At 37.2% G+C, this 18,632-nt stretch overlaps 2 protein-coding genes across 4 annotated transcripts in view; one reads left to right on the forward strand and one right to left on the reverse strand.

The window, feature by feature from the left end:
- Nucleotides 1-13,083, forward strand: part of LOC756550 (microtubule-actin cross-linking factor 1) — a 68,495-nt gene extending 55,412 nt beyond the window's left edge. For all 3 annotated transcript variants that reach the window (XM_001195605.4, XM_011676857.2, XM_011676851.2), the window contains 10 exons: nucleotides 531-674; nucleotides 1,108-1,296; nucleotides 1,573-1,848; nucleotides 2,233-2,395; nucleotides 2,904-3,058; nucleotides 3,590-3,664; nucleotides 4,193-4,310; nucleotides 4,763-4,923; nucleotides 5,559-5,745; nucleotides 9,600-13,083. In XM_001195605.4, the coding sequence (XP_001195605.3) occupies nucleotides 531-674; nucleotides 1,108-1,296; nucleotides 1,573-1,848; nucleotides 2,233-2,395; nucleotides 2,904-3,058; nucleotides 3,590-3,664; nucleotides 4,193-4,310; nucleotides 4,763-4,923; nucleotides 5,559-5,745; nucleotides 9,600-9,895 (1,764 nt within the window). In that variant the 3' untranslated portion in view covers nucleotides 9,896-13,083. The remainder of the gene's footprint in view (nucleotides 1-530; nucleotides 675-1,107; nucleotides 1,297-1,572; nucleotides 1,849-2,232; nucleotides 2,396-2,903; nucleotides 3,059-3,589; nucleotides 3,665-4,192; nucleotides 4,311-4,762; nucleotides 4,924-5,558; nucleotides 5,746-9,599) is intronic.
- Nucleotides 13,084-16,906: 3,823 nt separating this feature from the next.
- On the reverse strand, nucleotides 16,907-18,151 carry LOC105440064 (trace amine-associated receptor 9-like). Its single transcript, XM_011669806.2, has one exon. It carries the CDS (start codon nucleotides 18,149-18,151, stop codon nucleotides 16,907-16,909), a length of 1,245 nt encoding a protein of 414 aa, XP_011668108.2.
- Between the last annotated feature and the right edge of the window lie 481 nt (nucleotides 18,152-18,632).

Here is an 18,632-nt window from a genome sequence, read left to right on the forward strand (position 1 = left end):
ATCCCATCTCAACTCCAAGTGGGACGATGAAACATCACAACACATTTCAGAATAGCTTATTCTCTACATTCATGGTTGTAGTAATGCGTTGAAATCCTATGCTAATGGTAGTGATAATATGGTATGTCCGACTAAAGCCATGTGTCATTGTTTTGGAAACACTATCTTTTCCTTAGTTTTGATAGCCATTGTTAGTAGTTGAGTTGAGAGGAACAGTTAAAGATATTATGCCTTGTTTGTGGACATTTCTATTTTCATTAGTATATTTGATCCTTCTAAATTGTTTGTTTTGAGCCAGAAGGGCTTTAAGTCATATACTATAACACAACGTTAACAGCCTTCTGGCTCTCAACAGACATTATATTCCTAATGAGTTAAGTATGTCTTCAAGAATCGCATTTTGGCAAGTTAATGGGTTGGAGTTGAGACTGGAAAAAAAAAGACTGTACCAGATACAAGAGACAAAATTTGACACATGGAGATCATTTATCATTGCCTCTTCTTTCAATGTTTCTGTTGTTGTTGTGCAGGACTTCAAGGATAGCTTTGGTTCACAGGAGATGAGGATGAACGATGCCTGCGTGATGGGAGATACCATCCTGTCTAAGTGTCATCCAGAGGCTGTACCGGTCATCAAACACTGGATCACTGTTCTTCAGGCCAGATGGGAAGAGGTCAGTCTGTCGGTCACTTTCTGGTTAGACCAGAAAATCTTTTGAATGGTCAAGATTCACAACAGTTCTATGCCTGGAAATAATGGAATCACAACTCTTTTTTGTTTTATATTTGCAATTTGCATGTTTCTTGCCACAAAAAGACTGACTTGGTATTAACATTTTAGGAATGTACGGTAGATCAAGTTGTTTAAATCTCTTCTTATTGTTCTGACCCACTAAACTAATTTTTGAAATAGAAATTCAGTCAGTCTATAAAGGTTTTATCATAGTAGAATACCAAAGCCTCCAAATGAGGCAATATAGTAATGCTCTACCAATTAAAGTTTTGCTGAAGGCGTGATTTTTATGTACAGACCACTGGATGCTGCTGCAATGAAAGTCTCTTTGCTTCTACTAATACTAGTTTGTTTACATCTCCTCTTATGTACAGGTGATGGCCCTCTCTGACCAGAAATCAGACCGCCTTGATGAAACCCTGGACAACCTTGCAGAGAACGCAGAACTCCTGGAGAAGCTGATGGACTGGCTCAACAAGTCTGAACATGTCCTACAGGACAGGGACTCCAAACCCACTCCGGAGGATGTAGACCGCATCCAAGCTCTGCTCAAAGAACATCAGGTAGGAACACTGACAGGAAATGATGATGATGATGATGATGATGGTGGTGATGGTGGTGATGATGGTGATGATGATAATGATGTTAAAAATATTTTCATGATTAGATTGATGATGGCTATGATGATGAAAGAGGTTGATGAAGTGAATTATGTTCATGGTGATGATGGTGGTGAAAGCTATTATGGTGACAATGATTTTTTTAAAAAGGAGGACAGTTCATCGTTATTCAATATATATACTAATTACTAACATGTATGTCTTTTATCATTCTTCAAGGACTTTGAGGACTCTATGGCCCAGAAGCAGCCCGACATTGACCGCCTGACCAAAGCCCACAAGCGCCGTCGCTCTCAGGACAGTCCTTCCGCCCTTCCTCAGCTTGACCGATCCCGCCGCGGCAAGGGTAGCCGCCCTCGTAGCCGCGACCCGAGCCCCGGATCAGACTCACGCAACCCACGCGTGGCAGCACTGCACAACAAGTGGAAGCAGGTGTGGCTTGTTGCCATGGATAGGAGACGCAGGCTACAGGACGCCCTCGATAGGCAGGCACAGGTAAAGGGAATGATTTATGTTTGCCAGTCGGCTTGGGTCATGGCAAACTGTTAATAGTAGGATTGTGCACTGTGCATTGTTTAGGAAACATGCTCATCCAATAGCCCATTTTTTATCTTGACAGCACACAAACGATTTCATGACTTGAATGGTATGAAAAATACATAAGAATTTTCATTGCTTAAACTATCCTTACAGAAAACCAGGGGATTTCTTTACTTGCACTCAAAGTGCAAGTGATTTTAATTTTGAAAGTACTGGTTCTCCATGAATTTCTTTTAAAATATGTATTGATCTAGTTTTAGTGATTTATTTTATAACAGTTCATTGAAAAATGGGTGAATTAAACTGACTATCGTTTCCTTTTGTGTTTGCCAATTTCAGCTCCAGAAGCTGCGCAACTTCAACTTTGACGAGTGGCGCACGCGCTACCTGCAATGGATGAAACACAAGAAGGCTCGAGTCATGGACTTCTTCCGCAAGCTGGATCTGGATCGTGATGGCAAGCTAACTCGTATGGAGTTCAGTGATGGCATCATCAACTCCAGTGAGTACAAACAAAGTACAGCTTGATTAAAAGAAGGATACAGGCATGATTTAACAAAACCAAAGTATTTAAGTGTAGTTGTACACCTGTATATAATGAGGGAAATCGCTAATCACACTGGGTAATACTCCTGTAATTGCATCTTCTTCTTTTTTTGACTGATTTCTCAAATAATTTTTTTGTAGGAAGTTTATTTACATATAAGGCAGAAGATAACCCTGACTATTGTGTAGTTGATTGCTAAATATTTAATCAGACAGATGCAGTGTGTTTCCTTCTCTAATGCTCGTGAACATGTCCTATATTCTCTTCGGGATCCGTACTCGATTTTATGAAATCAGTGGCTGGACATGAAAAAGGTGTGAACACCCTTCTACAATTTGCCAGTGTAACTTAAAAGATGCATGAAATGCTGAAAAACAATTTTTATGACAAATTATATAGTGTGAAGATACATTTTACATTTCCTTTTTATTAACGCATAATCAACTTTTCATTTCTTGTCCAGAATTCCCAACCAACCAGCTTGAGATGAACGCCGTGGCCGACAAATTTGATCGTGACGACGACGGATATATCGACTACAAGGAGTTCATCGCAGCGCTCTGGCCGGAGAAGTCATCTGGCAAACCAACCAGTGATGCAGAGAAGATCGAAGATGAGGTAAGTCTTGCTTAAATGAATGTATTCTGTTCTTCCGTTGTAAAAATGTTTTTAAAGATGGAATTCAATAAACTGAACTGAACTGAACTGCTTTAAATGTTTTCTGCATGATTATCAACAGTAAAATATGCCAGTATAGTTTCAAGGCGTGATGATGAATTTTGTCAAAGATTTAGGGTTCGGGTTTGGTCATGATCGTTTAGGTTAGATGAATTACATGTGGGGATAGTATACTGTTGCATCTAGTTGTCACCAAAGCAGTGTTGTCGATCATAAGTTAATAGGTTTTTTAAGGTCAAAACAAATTACTTCAAAACCACATATAAAAAAAAGAAGAACACACAATTTCACAGACGATCAAATAGAATGAGGAAGATTTGTCTACACTCAGTACGGGCCTTGTAAATAGTTATCAAAGTTTGCTTAGGGATTGAAATTTATCTGTCTAGATTGTAGGTATAACAAAAGAATATTTGATGGACGCACGTATGTTATTGAATGTTATTTTATTTATTTCTTGTTATCTTACAGGTTCGAAAGCAATGCTCCCAATGTACTTGCCAAAAGAAGTTCAAAGTCCTTAGAATTGGAGAGAGCAAGTACAAGGTGAGTAAAAAAAAAAGAATACAATTTGTAAAGATTTCTTTGACTGTATTACATTTGTTTGTGTACATTTTTAATGAGTATGTTTAAACTCGTACTCATCTTCTCTCAACTTTAACATCCATTTTGGACGGCAGCCTGTCTGATTTCTTTTTCTTTTTGGTTAGTTACTGAGGTATTTTCTCTTCTTGTACCTTTATGCTACATGCAATCTATAGCAATTCTCCATTTTCTTCCTTTTCTCTGCCCTTTTCCCCCTCTACATCTTCCACAATTATATATCTGTCCATTTCTTTCCTCAAATTTGATGTATTTGACAAGTTTATTTGTCTTTATGTTTAAATCAAGCTTTCTATATGTAGATAGGGTAAAGAAAAAAGGAAAACAAACCACTGTATACGCTGTACATTTGACATTTCATGAAATTTATAAGAAGAAATCATAGTGAGATTCAACACTAAAGTTAGAAAGAAAAGAATGAATTTCATGTCAACATCTTTCTAAACATATTCCATTTCTTTTGTTTGTTAGTTTGGAGAATCGCAGCAGATGCGTCTTGTGCGTATCCTGCGTAGCACCGTCATGGTGCGCGTAGGAGGAGGCTGGATGGCTCTGGATGAATTCCTCGTCAAGAATGACCCGTGCAGAGGTGAGAGCAGTAGAAGGAGTAACACTCATAATGTAGATTGTTCTCACCATGTAAATTATAGCCAAACAGTAAAGTATATTATAGTTTTAAACTATGTGATGAAAAAAGAGGGAGTATTTTCCTGTAGAAAAACACAAACTGATGCATTGCCAATTGATGTACAAATGTACATGTTTATACACATTTCTAGAAATATGAATTTGAAGTTTCCCTCTCTCTTTAGCAACAGCTCCACATTTACCCCCAATGTATTGTGTAAAATGATACATCTTATAACGATAGTTTGTACATGACATGCTTTTTCTCTGTACTTTCATTTTAAGACCAAATTGTACCATAATTCATGCTTACGTCTTTCTGCCAGAGCCATGATGACAGACATGTGTGTACATCTACATGTATATGTATATATACAATGTATTTATGACATGTTTTCATATTCACCTCCACAGCCAAGGGACGAACCAACATTGAGCTGAGAGAGAAGTTTGTGCTAGCTCATGGTATGAGTCAATCCATGACGCCATTCAGCAGGAGACCAAGATCAAGGTCACCTTCAGAGTCTAGCCAAGGTAGCACCAGCTCCAGGAGCTACTCTCAACCGCTCATCAAGGTCAGTATAAACTTGACAAACCTTGATAGAATCTATTTTGGATTTTGTTTGATCGTAAAAAGTATCACAGCTGGTCATTTGGGCACTTCTGATTGGCTTAAGGGACATTATTATTTAAGGTGGAAATGATTGTCCAAATACATGTATGTAACATTTGCCTTATTTGTTCTTGAAATTGACAAATTGAATGGATTTATTAGTATAACTATAATTAGAAAACAAATAGAATCAAAGCAATTGAATGTTTTGGTATGATGGTAGTATAGATGAATTAAAGTTTGTTTTGTATAAACATGTATTTACACTTCAAATACATGTATAGCAACTTTTATTCTATTGTATGCTTGATTTGAATCGATAAGAGAATAAAAGATGCAGTACTTGGCTGATTACCCAGCTACATGTAAGTGGTTGGATTATACATGTATGTACAAAACATTGCTTGGAAAAGTGAGGAAAGATAAAGGGGGGCAAAAGGAATCAGATGGTTGCTTCCTTTCAGAATAAATGGAGGTGATAGAAAGAAATTAGTGTCTTGTTGGTGTTTTAATTTCATATCATCGTGAAAGTACAGAGATCATCTTCCAATGTCTTACGCCATTACAACATTCTATATACTTTTATTCCATCTTTAGATCCGTGAAAAGCGTAACATCTCTCGACCTTGGCAGCAGGGAGCTGCATCCAAAACTCCCACCGGAACACCGCGCCGATCAGCAACCACCCGAACCGGAACAAACGGCAGCGTTACCACCTCGCGAGAGACGCGACCAGATGGAACGCTTTTCACCAAGAAAACCACGACCAAGGAACTCTCACCAGGTAGGCAGCTAGCAAGATTATAAATTAACCTTTAAAATAAAATAAATCTTAATTAAACAACAACCATAAGCTAAAATCTATCTCTTTTCAAACTTGAAATTAGCCAGTAGAGCATACATGTAGTAATTCAAGCCTTCTACTCTCATTTTCTGTAAACAACATTTTCAATTAATTTCAATCTTTGGTTATATTTAAAGACTGGTATACTGATCACATCTTCTGTTTAACTCTGGTACTCCTATGAACACTAACTTGCTCATTGAGTGGGGAAGAAATAAGTCACCTGTCTCTATGTACCTTACCTTTGTCATTACAATGTATGGATTGATAGTAATCTGTTCCAATATTTCAAGATTTGTATTCTATAATCAGATTACACAAAAACTCAATATTGATGTAAAATAAAATAAGTTTTCATCCATGCATTGAGAAATTAGCCTAGAAAAAACATCAGCATTATTTTGGCTTTCATTTTGTATCATAAACTGCTTTTGTTTAATCATTTTCTCAACAAGATGCATATTTTCTGTTCATTATTAAGTTTCACATTGCCAATCCTTTTTTTCCTTCACATTTTAATCATTTTTCTCACACCATCGTAGTTAAGAAAGTAAAAAAAGGTAACTATGGATCACGTAACACTAAGCTTCCTGCTGTGTCCTCTCTATTATAATTTGCTGCTATTTCTGGCAGTTATGTTGCAATTGCTGTGAGAAAGGACCACATCCCCATTATATACAGCAGTGATCTCATTTTAAATCTGATTATCCTTATCTGTTTGAGGGAACTTATTTGAAAAAGGGTCTTTTATTAGACAACTACTTGTGTATTGTCTTGAGAATATATTTCTCTATGTAATAATAATCATGAAACAGAAAACTTTCACTGGTTGGGGTGCTTATAAGATGTAGTTTAAGCTTCTACCAACCTTTATATTTAGTACGCAGACTTTCATTTACTCCTGTGGGCTCTCTCACGTCATGTGATTATTCACAGTTTCTTGCTGTCTGCTGCCTCGGATCCTAGGAGCAATGATAGGTGACAATGAATAGGGCAGAGTCCCTATTCAATGAAGGATTAATCCTTTTTATACAGAAGGGCGAGGCAACAGATGGCAAGAAACTGTGTGAATAATCATTTAGCTTGAGAAAAGTCCACAGGAGTGAACGAAGCTTGCCTATTAAATGTATAGGTTGGTAGAAGCTTAAACTATATGTTAATCATAAATCATATGCAAATGTATATAATTGTGGTTTAAATTCATTTTTATTCACTTTCTAGAGTGTGGGTATGGGATGAATTGATCTATTTTTTCACATATACCTGTATATCATGCTGAATTAATCACTTCACTTACTTTTTGTGTGGTCTTCCATGAGCTCTATTTGGAAATGTCATAAGAAATGAATGTTCATTTAGAAATTCAAGAAATGAATCCACCAAATTCAATTTAATTCATGTCGGAACACTATTTGGATGGAGTTATGTGTCAGCAAAATCTTGAAAAAGAAAAGTCTGTAGGAATTAAATGATCTTGATCTTTAATTCAGATGTGGAAGACATTTCCCTGTTTTCTCTTTCTTTTCACAATCTTTTTGCACATCATTTGCTGCCTCTTATTTTCAGTGACAAAGTATAACTCATTTTCTTTCTCCCAATCTAGCTGTGATACCATTTCGCTTAATTTTATTTCACTCTTCTCTTTTTTTCCACACCACTTTTGCTAATATATTTTATCGATCATTTCTTTTGCTCACCAGTAAGTGATATTGAGTTTACTTTTTATAGCATCCGTATGATGTATAGAAGTTTGCTATGCTCATATTTATTCTTGGATGCAGCCCCTATGTATGCCATTTCTACCCCTTTTTGTTCTTACCTCCTATTTCTTCAATCCTCTTTATTACTTTCATGCCCCACATTTTTCCAATTCAGCTTTTCAAAGAAGAAAAATAAATAAATAAAAAATTGGATTTTTGCTCTTTTTCTCCTGCACAATATAACATTTTGTTTTTTTGCTGACTCTCAACTTATACAAGAAATTTCGTTTTCAATTGCTGTGATTGTGAAATTGCATACCATTTATATTTGCATGTTTTAAAGTTTGACAGCTTTTGACTTCAAAGCAAAGCAAATTATGAATGCATATCTTTTTAAAGATATAATTCAGATTGTCCTGATAAGGGGAAATTGTAATGTTATTACTATTTTATTGATATAAGGTCAGAGACTGTTAGAAATAAGAGAGGAAATTTATGATACTTAAAAAGTTCTTCTTGGTCATCTTTAATCATAAATATTAGTCCTTGTAGAGGATAAACAATAGCCTACTCTCTTGTAGCAACTAACCTTCATTTGGGTGATTCCATCCAATGTGCCCCTTACAGCATACAGCATTTACCCATATACATTCATCTCCTCCATGAATGAAAAATCTATTTATGGCTATGACTAATGGTAGTGATAGCAGAAAGCACCATTATTGAATGGTCATATCGAACGAGATTCTTCTTTATTTGATGAAATATTATGTGGAAAAAACAGGGGACACATTGCATGGAATCGTCCATTTCCATTATCCCATTCTCTACCACTGAGTATTTGTTGATACAGTTCGTAGCGAGAAGTATATTATATCACTCGTACTTGTATATTGAATGTTAGATATATATTATTGATGTCTGAATGTTTACATCATCTAGTTATAGCAGTATTACCCTTCTCTTGCATCCTCAACATGTACAAGTAGAATTATCATTCTTTATTCTGTATACATCTACATCTTGTCATTTTGGTATACATTTACATGTACAGTATATACATTAGTTGTGATGGATATCTGTGATTTCAATCTTACTGGGGTGATATTGTCAAATTTCAAAAGAATCATTTGCGACTTAAGTACATGTATGAATATGATAATGTATCAACTTCAGCGAGATGGATAATGTCTATTTAGACAAGAAAGATATTACAATGTAGCCTTAAAATGCATGTACATTTATGATGTACAAAGTCATGTAGTTGCAAATACATGTAGATTCTTCTCCATGGATTTACCTAGCTGGGTGGCATTACTGCATGAATTTGAAAGAATTTCTATAACCAATAGCAGTAGATGAATTGATATTAATAATATTCAGAGGAATGTTAGTATTTTTCATACATTATATTGTATGAATGCCTTGCATGAATTATGACATATGCTGGGAAAGAAAATGGGGGTGTTTTCTATTTTGCTGTGACTCTTGAACAATTGCTTGAAAAAGATTGAGTGAGTGCAAAATCAGAGAGAGGGAGAGAAAGAAAACAAATAGAAAAGGAATTGTCTGGGCATACGGTATTGCATGAATAAATTCCTAAGCTCTCCCTGTATGATATTTCATAATGTTGATGCAGGGCAGCTGTTTTCTGTGCAGAATTGAACTCAGATTACAATGTCTGGATAGGATAGTTATTTGAAGCCGAAAACAATGCACATAGTCTCAAGTGAAAGTATGTGTATAAAAGACCAAGGTGTAAGCAACACTATGCTCATAGCTGCCAACCATTCTCATTTTGGAGGAATGCTGGGTTATATTTTGGCCTTCAAGGGAATGCTTTAGACCTTGGATTTGCTCTTTCTCTGATATCTTGAGTGTGTGGAATCATAGAAATTGCTTTGTATTTCAATTTTGCATTGATAGATGCCCCTCTTTTTTGTAGAAGGGTGAGAGAGCATGAACGCATGCAAATTCAAAGTGAAAATCATGAAGATCACCATTAATTGCCTATTTTGAAATATGATATAATAGCTATTCCTCTTTTTGCTTTTTTCATTCAAATAATTTCCTTTTGTTTTTATCCTTTACTAGGTGAGAGAACCTCAATGCGCTCGCCATCCTCGACCGGCGGCTACTCCACCCAAAAGAAAATAACTGGACGCAACACGACCGTGAGCGTCGATGAGCGTTCCAGCCCCAAGGGTGGAACCAGAGGTGAGGTCACTGTGCGTACCGTGACGGAGGAAGAGCGTACCGTCACCATGCCGACATACAAGCGCACAACGTACTCACCACGATCGGACCTATCGTCACCGACGGCCGCATCCATGGCCAAATCAAAGAAGGCTTCAACCCACAAGAACTCAAGCAGCGGATGGAAGCATTAAGTACTCTGATAATCTTCACACTCTCTCTCTCATTTTTACACAATTGAAGATTGCCTTTCAGATAAAATTTAATGTACTTTACATGAATAATACTTTTTAAAATCTGAAAATAGTCCTAACATCCCATAGAACAAGTAAAGAAAAAAATAAACAAGACCCACTACAACTTGCTTGGGATGTAATACTGAACTACACTGTAAGAGAGAGTGAGTGCGTAAATATGACTATACACATAAGACTTATATTGTTATTTCTTCCACAATTATACACGTAAATGTACCTGTGGTTTAGCATTATTATTCAAATGTAAAGGGAAAAAAGAAACTGAAATCAATTTGAGAGAGAGAGAATGGGAGAGTGATATAATAAAGAAAAACATGATAAACAATTTGATATGTACTATTGTGAGTTTTTAGAATATTGTTGCTATAATCATGTTTGAATTAACTATGCTCACTTGTCTTTATTTCATGTTTTCTTTCTTGTCAGAATTCTGTAAATCACCTGATGAAAGGAGATTATTCTGATTTAAAAAAATCACCATTCCTTGTGACAAAAATTAATAAAATGTACTCATATCTAAGGAATGTTGATATTCAAGATTTTGACATTTTAGGGTAATAAAGAATATCTTTTTTTGTCTTTCAAACTTCATTTAAATGTATGTAAACTGTATATGATTTAAAAAATGAATCATGCTTTTTTATGTATATATTGGTCTTAAAAGAGTAAATTGTCTCATATGTTTCAAAGTATAAAGTGTATATGTTTTGTGTTCCATGAATTATGTTTCATAAACTGTTTTTTCATTATAAACAATGTTATCATGGCTGAAATGTCACAATATTGAAAAGAATGAATCTTCTTTCTATTAAATGGACTCAAATTATGAAAGCTGTACTGTCAATATGATATCATAGCTGCCAGTTAAGGGAATGAATTCATATTCAAGTTTTAGAGAAAATCAAATTTAATTGAATTATACATTAATGTTATGAAGTGTATTACAATTTCTCTGCCAAATTTGAAATTTTTACTGGTTGTAACGCAGTTCTACGCATATGCACTCCGGTGGTTTTTATCATTGTGTGAAAATCAAAATGTGAAAATAAGGCGACGATTGAGAAAAGACAATATCTTCCGCGTCTATAATAATATTTTTATTTCATTCACTTTCATGACTTGGTATCAGCCTCATTTTGGTTTTACTGTATTTTTGTTGTTCCGGTCACTTCCCATTTTTCATGTATTACTAAATTGTATCCATGTGTTTACATCATGCAAAAAAAATCATATGTAATGTGCATCGATGGATATGAAATCCATACTGTTACACTCGATACATTAAAATTATGTTTATGGACGTACTATTCTATGTTTTGTATACAATACACACAAGTGCATTATATACGATTGCTGAAGCAAACTATTATTGGTGTTGCAAACATTCTGTCGTTTTTTTCTATGAAGTGCCGGCGTTATTTTTTATCTACTGGAAGCATAAACATATATGCGCAAAAAATAAATGGGAAAAAAAGTGTTTTAACTGCGATACTTGGTATGAAAATAAGTGAAACTAACAATTATTCTAAACAAAAATAAAAAGAAACAAAGTACTCGTGTAGTTTTAAAGATATTCTTATTATTATATGTCAGGCTTTTTGCAATTATAGCTCAATGTTAGAGTAATTTGTTAAAGAGTAGAGCCATATTGCATGTATTATTTTGTTTGCCAAGTTAGCGATACAATCTACTTGCCATGGAGGTTGTTCATGAGGTCATTCTATATGTAAAATGTTAGTCGGCACACCATTTGAAATCTTTCTGGGGAAGACTTTCAATTGAGGTGCCTATTGCATTGAATACGGATTACGCATCTTTTTGAATAATTTGAATTAGATTACCCTTTGAAAGTTGAACTGGGGACAAACTGACTTTCAAGGGAAATCTGATTTGCAAAGTTTTTTGGAAATTTGTCAGAGAAACTGGGGACAAAAGTCTCTGACATATTTCTGACAACATTGCAATGCAGTGCCTGTAAGGGCAAGTGGAGAGGAGCTCAATGAGTTTGGAAAGTCTCTGATTCTGATGTCTGAAAGTGGGGACGTTTGGACAATCAGAATCAATTCTTTTCTTATTCACATCGGACACAATACATTTACATGCAAACGTCCAGCATTTGACATGGCAAGATTTTTAATGATTTTTCTTCATTAATTGTTGGGTACTGAAATTTGTAGATGATATAGAATGTTAGATCATTTTAAATGTTAAATATGAAGTAGAGTTTATAATTTGAACGTAGTTTTAGACTAAAATAACATTTTTAACCCTAGAAAGTACTCCTTTTCTAATTTAGGTCAGTACATTGATATAGAGATGTTGTAAGCATTGCAAATGATATGAAGAAAGTCATCTGGGGACTTGACGTTCGAGTAGACTTTGCAAGGTGTATAGCAAACCGAAGAAGAAACAAGGACATGTAGAAAACTGGGGACTCTTTCTACATGTCCCGGCTTTCCAATGAAGTTGAGAATCGGATTCTTTTTAATTGTAGTTGAATAGATGTTATTCATGTATCCAAACCATTTTTTAATGACAAGGATGCTGGATAATCTGTTTTAAGGACTTATTAATGAGTAATAAAAGCGAGGATGAAATTTTACGTGGGGACATGAAATTCTTCCAAGTTTATGTTTGTCATTTTGATTTGTTTAAAAGAATGTCCACTGTACTGTAGATGCTAGCCTGGTAAAGATAAGTAGTTAAAGTTAGGGATTTCATAATGTAGTTAGTGTTTCCATGGATGTAGTAACATTAGAATCCTTTTCATTTCGAGGTGCTGGGGTGCCCAACTATTATGTCATAATTATTTTTATATCTATTCATTTTTCATATGCTTAGAGTGATAGATAACTTGCAAAAAATGTGAGAAATATAATTATAGTGTGTGTATGTGTAGAAATGGGCTGTATATTTTCTTCATTTCAGATTAATTTTGTTTGTTTCTGTATGGCTTTGAATCTGTCTTTAAAGGGTTGCAATTCTAGGTTGATAAATGCTAATATGCCTTCAGTTGGTTAGGAACTGTTGGTGATTATTTGCTTGGAATACACTAAAAATTCATGTCCTTTTTTCGCAAAATGTTGCTTAGGAATAAAGAGGAGAAACGGCTGCTAGAATAATAATGAACATTGTTCAGTTTTTTTATTTCGATGTTTCATGGAGTTATGTCAAGATGAGTATGAAAGAGAGAGAGAAGGAGAAAGAGAGAGAGAGAGAGAGAGAGAGAGATGGAGAGACAGACAGACAGACATAAGGGGAAAAGAGAGAGAGAGAGAGGGAGAGGGAGAGGGAAAGATATACAGGGGAGTGAGAGGGAGGGAGTGTGAGTGTCAGAGAGGTTGAGAACAAGAGGGTGAAGAGTTGAAGAGTGAGAGACAGAAAGAGAGGTGAGGAGGGGAAAAAGGAGAGGGGGAGAGAGAGGGGGGGGGGGAGTGTGAGTGTCAGAGAGGTGGAGAACAAGAGGGTGAAGAGTTGAAGAGTGAGAGACAGAAAGAGAGGTGAGAAGGGGAAGAAGGAGAGAGAGAGCGAGAGAGGGGGAGAGAGGGAGGGAGTGCGAGTGTCAGAGAGGTTGAGAACAAGAGGTTGAAGAGTTGAAGAGTGAGAGACAGAAAGAGAGGTGAGGAGGGGAAAAAGGAGAGGGGAAGAAGGAGAGAGAGGGGGAGAGAGAGATGGGGGCGGGGGAGTGTGAGTGTCAGAGAGGTGGAGAATACGAGGGTGAAGAGTTGAAGAGTGAGAGACAGAAAGAGAGGTGAGGAGGGGAAGAAGGAGAGAGAGGGGGAGAGAGAGGGAGGGGGAGTGTGAGTGTCAGAGAGGTGGAGAATACGAGGGTGAAGAGTTGAAGAGTGAGAGACAGAAAGAGAGGTGAGGAGGGGAAGAAGGAGAGAGAGGGGGAGAGAGAGGGAGGGGGAGTGTGAGTGTCAGAGAGGTGGAGAATACGAGGGTGAAGAGTTGAAGAGTGAGAGACAGAAAGAGAGGTGAGGAGGGAAAGAAGGAGAGAGAGAGAGAGAGAGCGAGAGAGGGGGAGAGAGGGAGGGAGTGTGAGTGTCAGAGAGGTGGAGAACAAGAGGGTGAAGAGTGGAAGAGTGAGAGACAGAAAGAGAGGTGAGGAGGGGAAGAAGGAGAGGGGAAGAAGGAGAGAGAGGGGGAGAGAGAGGGAGGGAGTGTGAGTGTCAGAGAGGTGGAGAACAAGAGGTTGAAGAGTGGAAGAGTGAGAGACAGAAAGAGAGGTAAGGAGGGGAAGAGTGAGACAGAAAGAGAGGTGAGGAGGGGAAGAAGGAGAAACAGGGGAAGGAGAAGATGGGAAGATAAGAAAAGAGAGGGAGTGAGCAAGCACATTGAAGGGGAGAGGGGAAAAAGATTGAGAGAGTAGAGACAGAGATAAGATGACAAAGAAAATGCAGAAACAGTGAAAATGGGTGAAGTTGGCGCAATAACAAATATAAATACAGTACCACAATATTTTGCGAACACTTTGCTGTATACACGTGTTAGGATACATGTTGTAAGTATTTGAACAATTAATTTGTCCCGATTATGTTTCTTGAGAATGTCACAAATAAAAGCTAATCCCAACTCCATATTTTACTGTCAGAATCGTTTTATTTACTTTATTTTTTATAATGTGTACATCATTCAACATAAGGGATTTATCAGCTCACTTTCATTGTTTGTGCCGTCAAGCCGCTCGAGCTTCTAACTTCCCTCAAGGTCTATTTACATTTCTTCCAATTAGTGAGCGATTTCCAGAGCCACAATTACGAATGAAAATGGAACAATTTATGCAAATTGGCTGCGGGAGTGTCTGTAAGAAACCCCGAGATGTAAGCGAAGAAAGTCCTTGGGCCGCCAATTAAGTGCTCTTTTTTAGCATCGTTTACATAATCCTTATCCGCAGTGCAATTTACCGTCGTTTTGATGGCGTAAGAAAAGTAACCACTAACCAGAAAGTGTTATACAGTGCGTCTCAGAAATAACGAAACCGAGAACTATCGATGTTTTATCATAACTTAATCGCAATTATAATTAATAAATGACACATATTTGGAAAGCTTAGATCCTCCTCTTTCATTTGATGCAACTCATATGATGCATATTTTACGCATGAGTGATTAAAAGTAATTTGAAGAGAGGAAACCAAAAAGTCATTTGGCGGGTGGTATCTGAATTTTTAAGAGAAAATCACATTTCTCGAAAGTTCAGTTCCTGCCCTTTCATTTGACACCTCAATCAGGAAAAATGAGCCAGGAATAACAAAGTTCTGTTTGTTTAAAGTAATGCTTGCATTTCCATAAATTGATCAAACGGGTTCGTTTTAACCCTTACTGTACTGGGGGGGGGGGGCCTGGGAGGCCCCCCTCTCGACATTTTCGGAGATCGCGCCGCAACCGCTTGGAATTTTGAATTGTCGTTTCATGACTTTTTTTCCCTCAAGTCTTGCGCACATTTTGATACCATTTTCGTCAAAATCGGATATACCTGTAAGGTGTTACATAACAATTAGTATGCGCATGTCATAAAAAAGTGCTATAATTGCATATATTCATTTACAAGCAGAAATGTGAAGATATGAATTGATATCAAATTGCTTTTATATGTTTCTCAGAGTAACTTAATGTATTCCATAACAAAAGAATACATTAGAAATAAAACAATAGATATAATAAGAAATAAAAAACAATAAAATACATAAGAAAATAAATAGTTGAAAATCGCATCAAATTTGCATAAATTATCATTATTAATTACATCAAATAACTATTTTGTGTTAGAAAAGATGTTTCATATGAATAATGAGTTAAAACATTCAAAAAGTGGAGTCTGACAATTTGTGTAATGATCCTAGTTCCCTAAATATAGTTCTAGATTTGATATTGCGTATTCATAAATTATGCAAATTAACCTATGTATTTTCAAATATCATAAAAATAATGAAACCTCATGAATTTGAGATGAAGGAAACATTTATTCAATACATTTTCAAGATTCTTCACAAGTCTACGGACAAATTTGTAGAGTTTTCTGTAAAATGCATAAAATTAGCATTTTGCATAATTAATTAGGCTATAACGACAAAAATTTGCATATTAGGAAAAAACTAATTATACCGTCTTGTTCCTTACGTAAATATCTACAAATATGCAAATTTTCGTGTTCATCGGACATTCGACGGCCGAGTCAGAGGGTGCTCAAAATAGCCCAGTACAGTAAGGGTTAACCGGCTGCCTGCCGTTGCAACGAACAGAGTTGACAAAAGACTTAACTCCTTTTCGTTGACGATCAGCCACGCACAAAGAAGACGAAAGAACTTATGCATGGCTGATTTTCAACGAAACGGAGTTAAGTCTTTTGTCAACTCTGTTTGTTGCTACGGCAGGCAGCTAGTGAAAACGAACTCGTTTGATCAAATCATGGAAATGCAAGCATTACTTTAAACAAACAGAACTTTATGATAAAACATCGATAGTTCTCGGTTTCGTTTTTTCTGGGACGCACTGTACAAGGTTTCGAGCTCCAACCCCACTCCCCCTCGAACACTTTAAATTACCCAATATTCAGACACCAACGAGGTCTTTTTCCTATCTTAAAACATCAATTAAGTATATATTGTATCACTTAATAATGGAATTAAAGCAATGTATGCATCTAGCTTTAAACAAAACGATCGCAAAGCCTTTCGAGAAATCGACCCAAGAGTAAGATCAATACCCTGTGGTATATCCAATAGTAATCATGTTTGGATTGCATAATGCGTCATTGAAATAAACGGACATTTCATTAGGTAATAAATTACAAGGCTATAGTTGATTTTCCAAAGTCTTTGCCGTAGTGTTTTAACGAAATTTAAGAATTGTTGCTATCTTCGCTTGGTCGCAAAATGTATAAAGTACAAGAGACGTCAGGAACTAACTTTGATATTGATAGTAAATCATCCAGATTTGTTTGCTCTCAGGCTCGAGATACATTATTTGATATGGTGTTCATCATGGTTTGATTTACGTTGTGGTCCAGTCGACCGGCAACAGTAGTCGCATTGAAATCGAAGAGGGCGCCACTACTCAAAGGTGCACAGGACAACAGTCTTCGGATGGCCCTGCGGAATCGCGGGTACCTGATGGCGTAAACGATCGGATTGGCGCAAGAGTTGTAAAACGCAATCACTACCAGGATCCTATCGACCGGTCCGTAGAGATAGCTCTGATCTAGGACATGGAGATTGTAGAGGAAATAGGCGACGTCGTTCGGACCCCAGCATATGATGAATATGGCGATGACCAGGTACAGCATTTGCAGAACGCGGTTCTTGGCGACGAGGAGACTGTTCGAGCCGTTGGACATGTTTGACACAACGCCCTCGAACCGTCGGGATTGCGTCTGGAGGGTCCTAGCGGCGATGATCTGGGTGATGATCATGACTGAGGCCGGGATGGCAAAGGTGATCAAGAAGATGATGACACCAGTAACGATCTGCCATGTTTGAGAAACGTGTCCGACCGTACACTCATGCGATTCGTTGTCGACTCTTATGTTGACAGAAATGTGAATGTTTGCAGCAGTAGACACTGCCCAAAGGAGTAGAACGCACTTGGTGACGTACATGCGCCTCCGGAAGCGTTGGAAATGCAGAGGGTACACGATGGCTACGAAACGCTCCACGGATATCACCATCAGGATCATGATGGACATGAAAATGGACAACCACATGAAGAAGGAAGTGAAGATCAGCCTGCAATAGATTTCAGCCCATGGTGTGGACGGGACCCGTACTGCCCGGGGAAGAGGGAACAGAAACACCGATGTCAAGAAGTCCGCCAGGGCCAGATGTCCGATGAGATAATCCGACGAACTCCGTAGGTGGCGTCCTCCTAAGATCAGCAGCATCACCAGGAGGTTGCCAACCACGCCTAGCAACGAGGATATCACTTGGAATAATATCCACCAGGACCACTGGATCGGCTGCCAACGCCACGCAGCATCTGCTATAGCAGAGGACACACCATCCACCTCTGTCGGCGTCATGTACGTCCCTTCCTCGGTCGTCCAACCGATGATTGTGGACACCATCCATAATGGATCCTGACTTTCCGTCTCCTCCACATCAGGCTCGTCGCCATCTTGAATTGTCGACATTTGACCCCAACTGCAACGCAGCATGACAAAGATGAGGAAAACTTCACTCATCCGATTAACCATTTTTGTCCTTTCACAGATGCCACTTCTGCTTTTCTTTGCCAGTATCTATGAATGAAATAAACACATATTTTACTTTAATCGAGGCTCAAATGAATTCATAAAAATGTATAACAGAGTAAACAATCATTTTGTAATTATCACGATGAATATGAAATAGGAAGACTAAATTTGTATGTTAGATAAGAAATGAGGTGTTCTGTTTATCCTTAAAGTCATTTGAGTTTGGCATTTTGGATGAGACTCTTGTCCAGTGAACAGTTTCCTTACAAGCTTATTGGATCATGTTTTCGATCTAATAACTCTATAACAGTAACATAAACAATCGATACTAAGTAAAATGTATATGTAAGTAAAACATATAACTGAAAGAAAGACATTTAAACAGGGGCAAATTGATGTCAATTTAAGAGCCTGTGGGGATGCCACTCTTCATCTTTCAAAAGCTAACATAGTAAAGCCTGGGCGAAACCTTACCTAGAAC

Source organism: Strongylocentrotus purpuratus, unplaced genomic scaffold (genome assembly GCF_000002235.5).
Source record: "Strongylocentrotus purpuratus isolate Spur 01 unplaced genomic scaffold, Spur_5.0 spur5_scaffold_13, whole genome shotgun sequence".
Taxonomy (NCBI): Eukaryota; Metazoa; Echinodermata; class Echinoidea; order Camarodonta; family Strongylocentrotidae; genus Strongylocentrotus; species Strongylocentrotus purpuratus.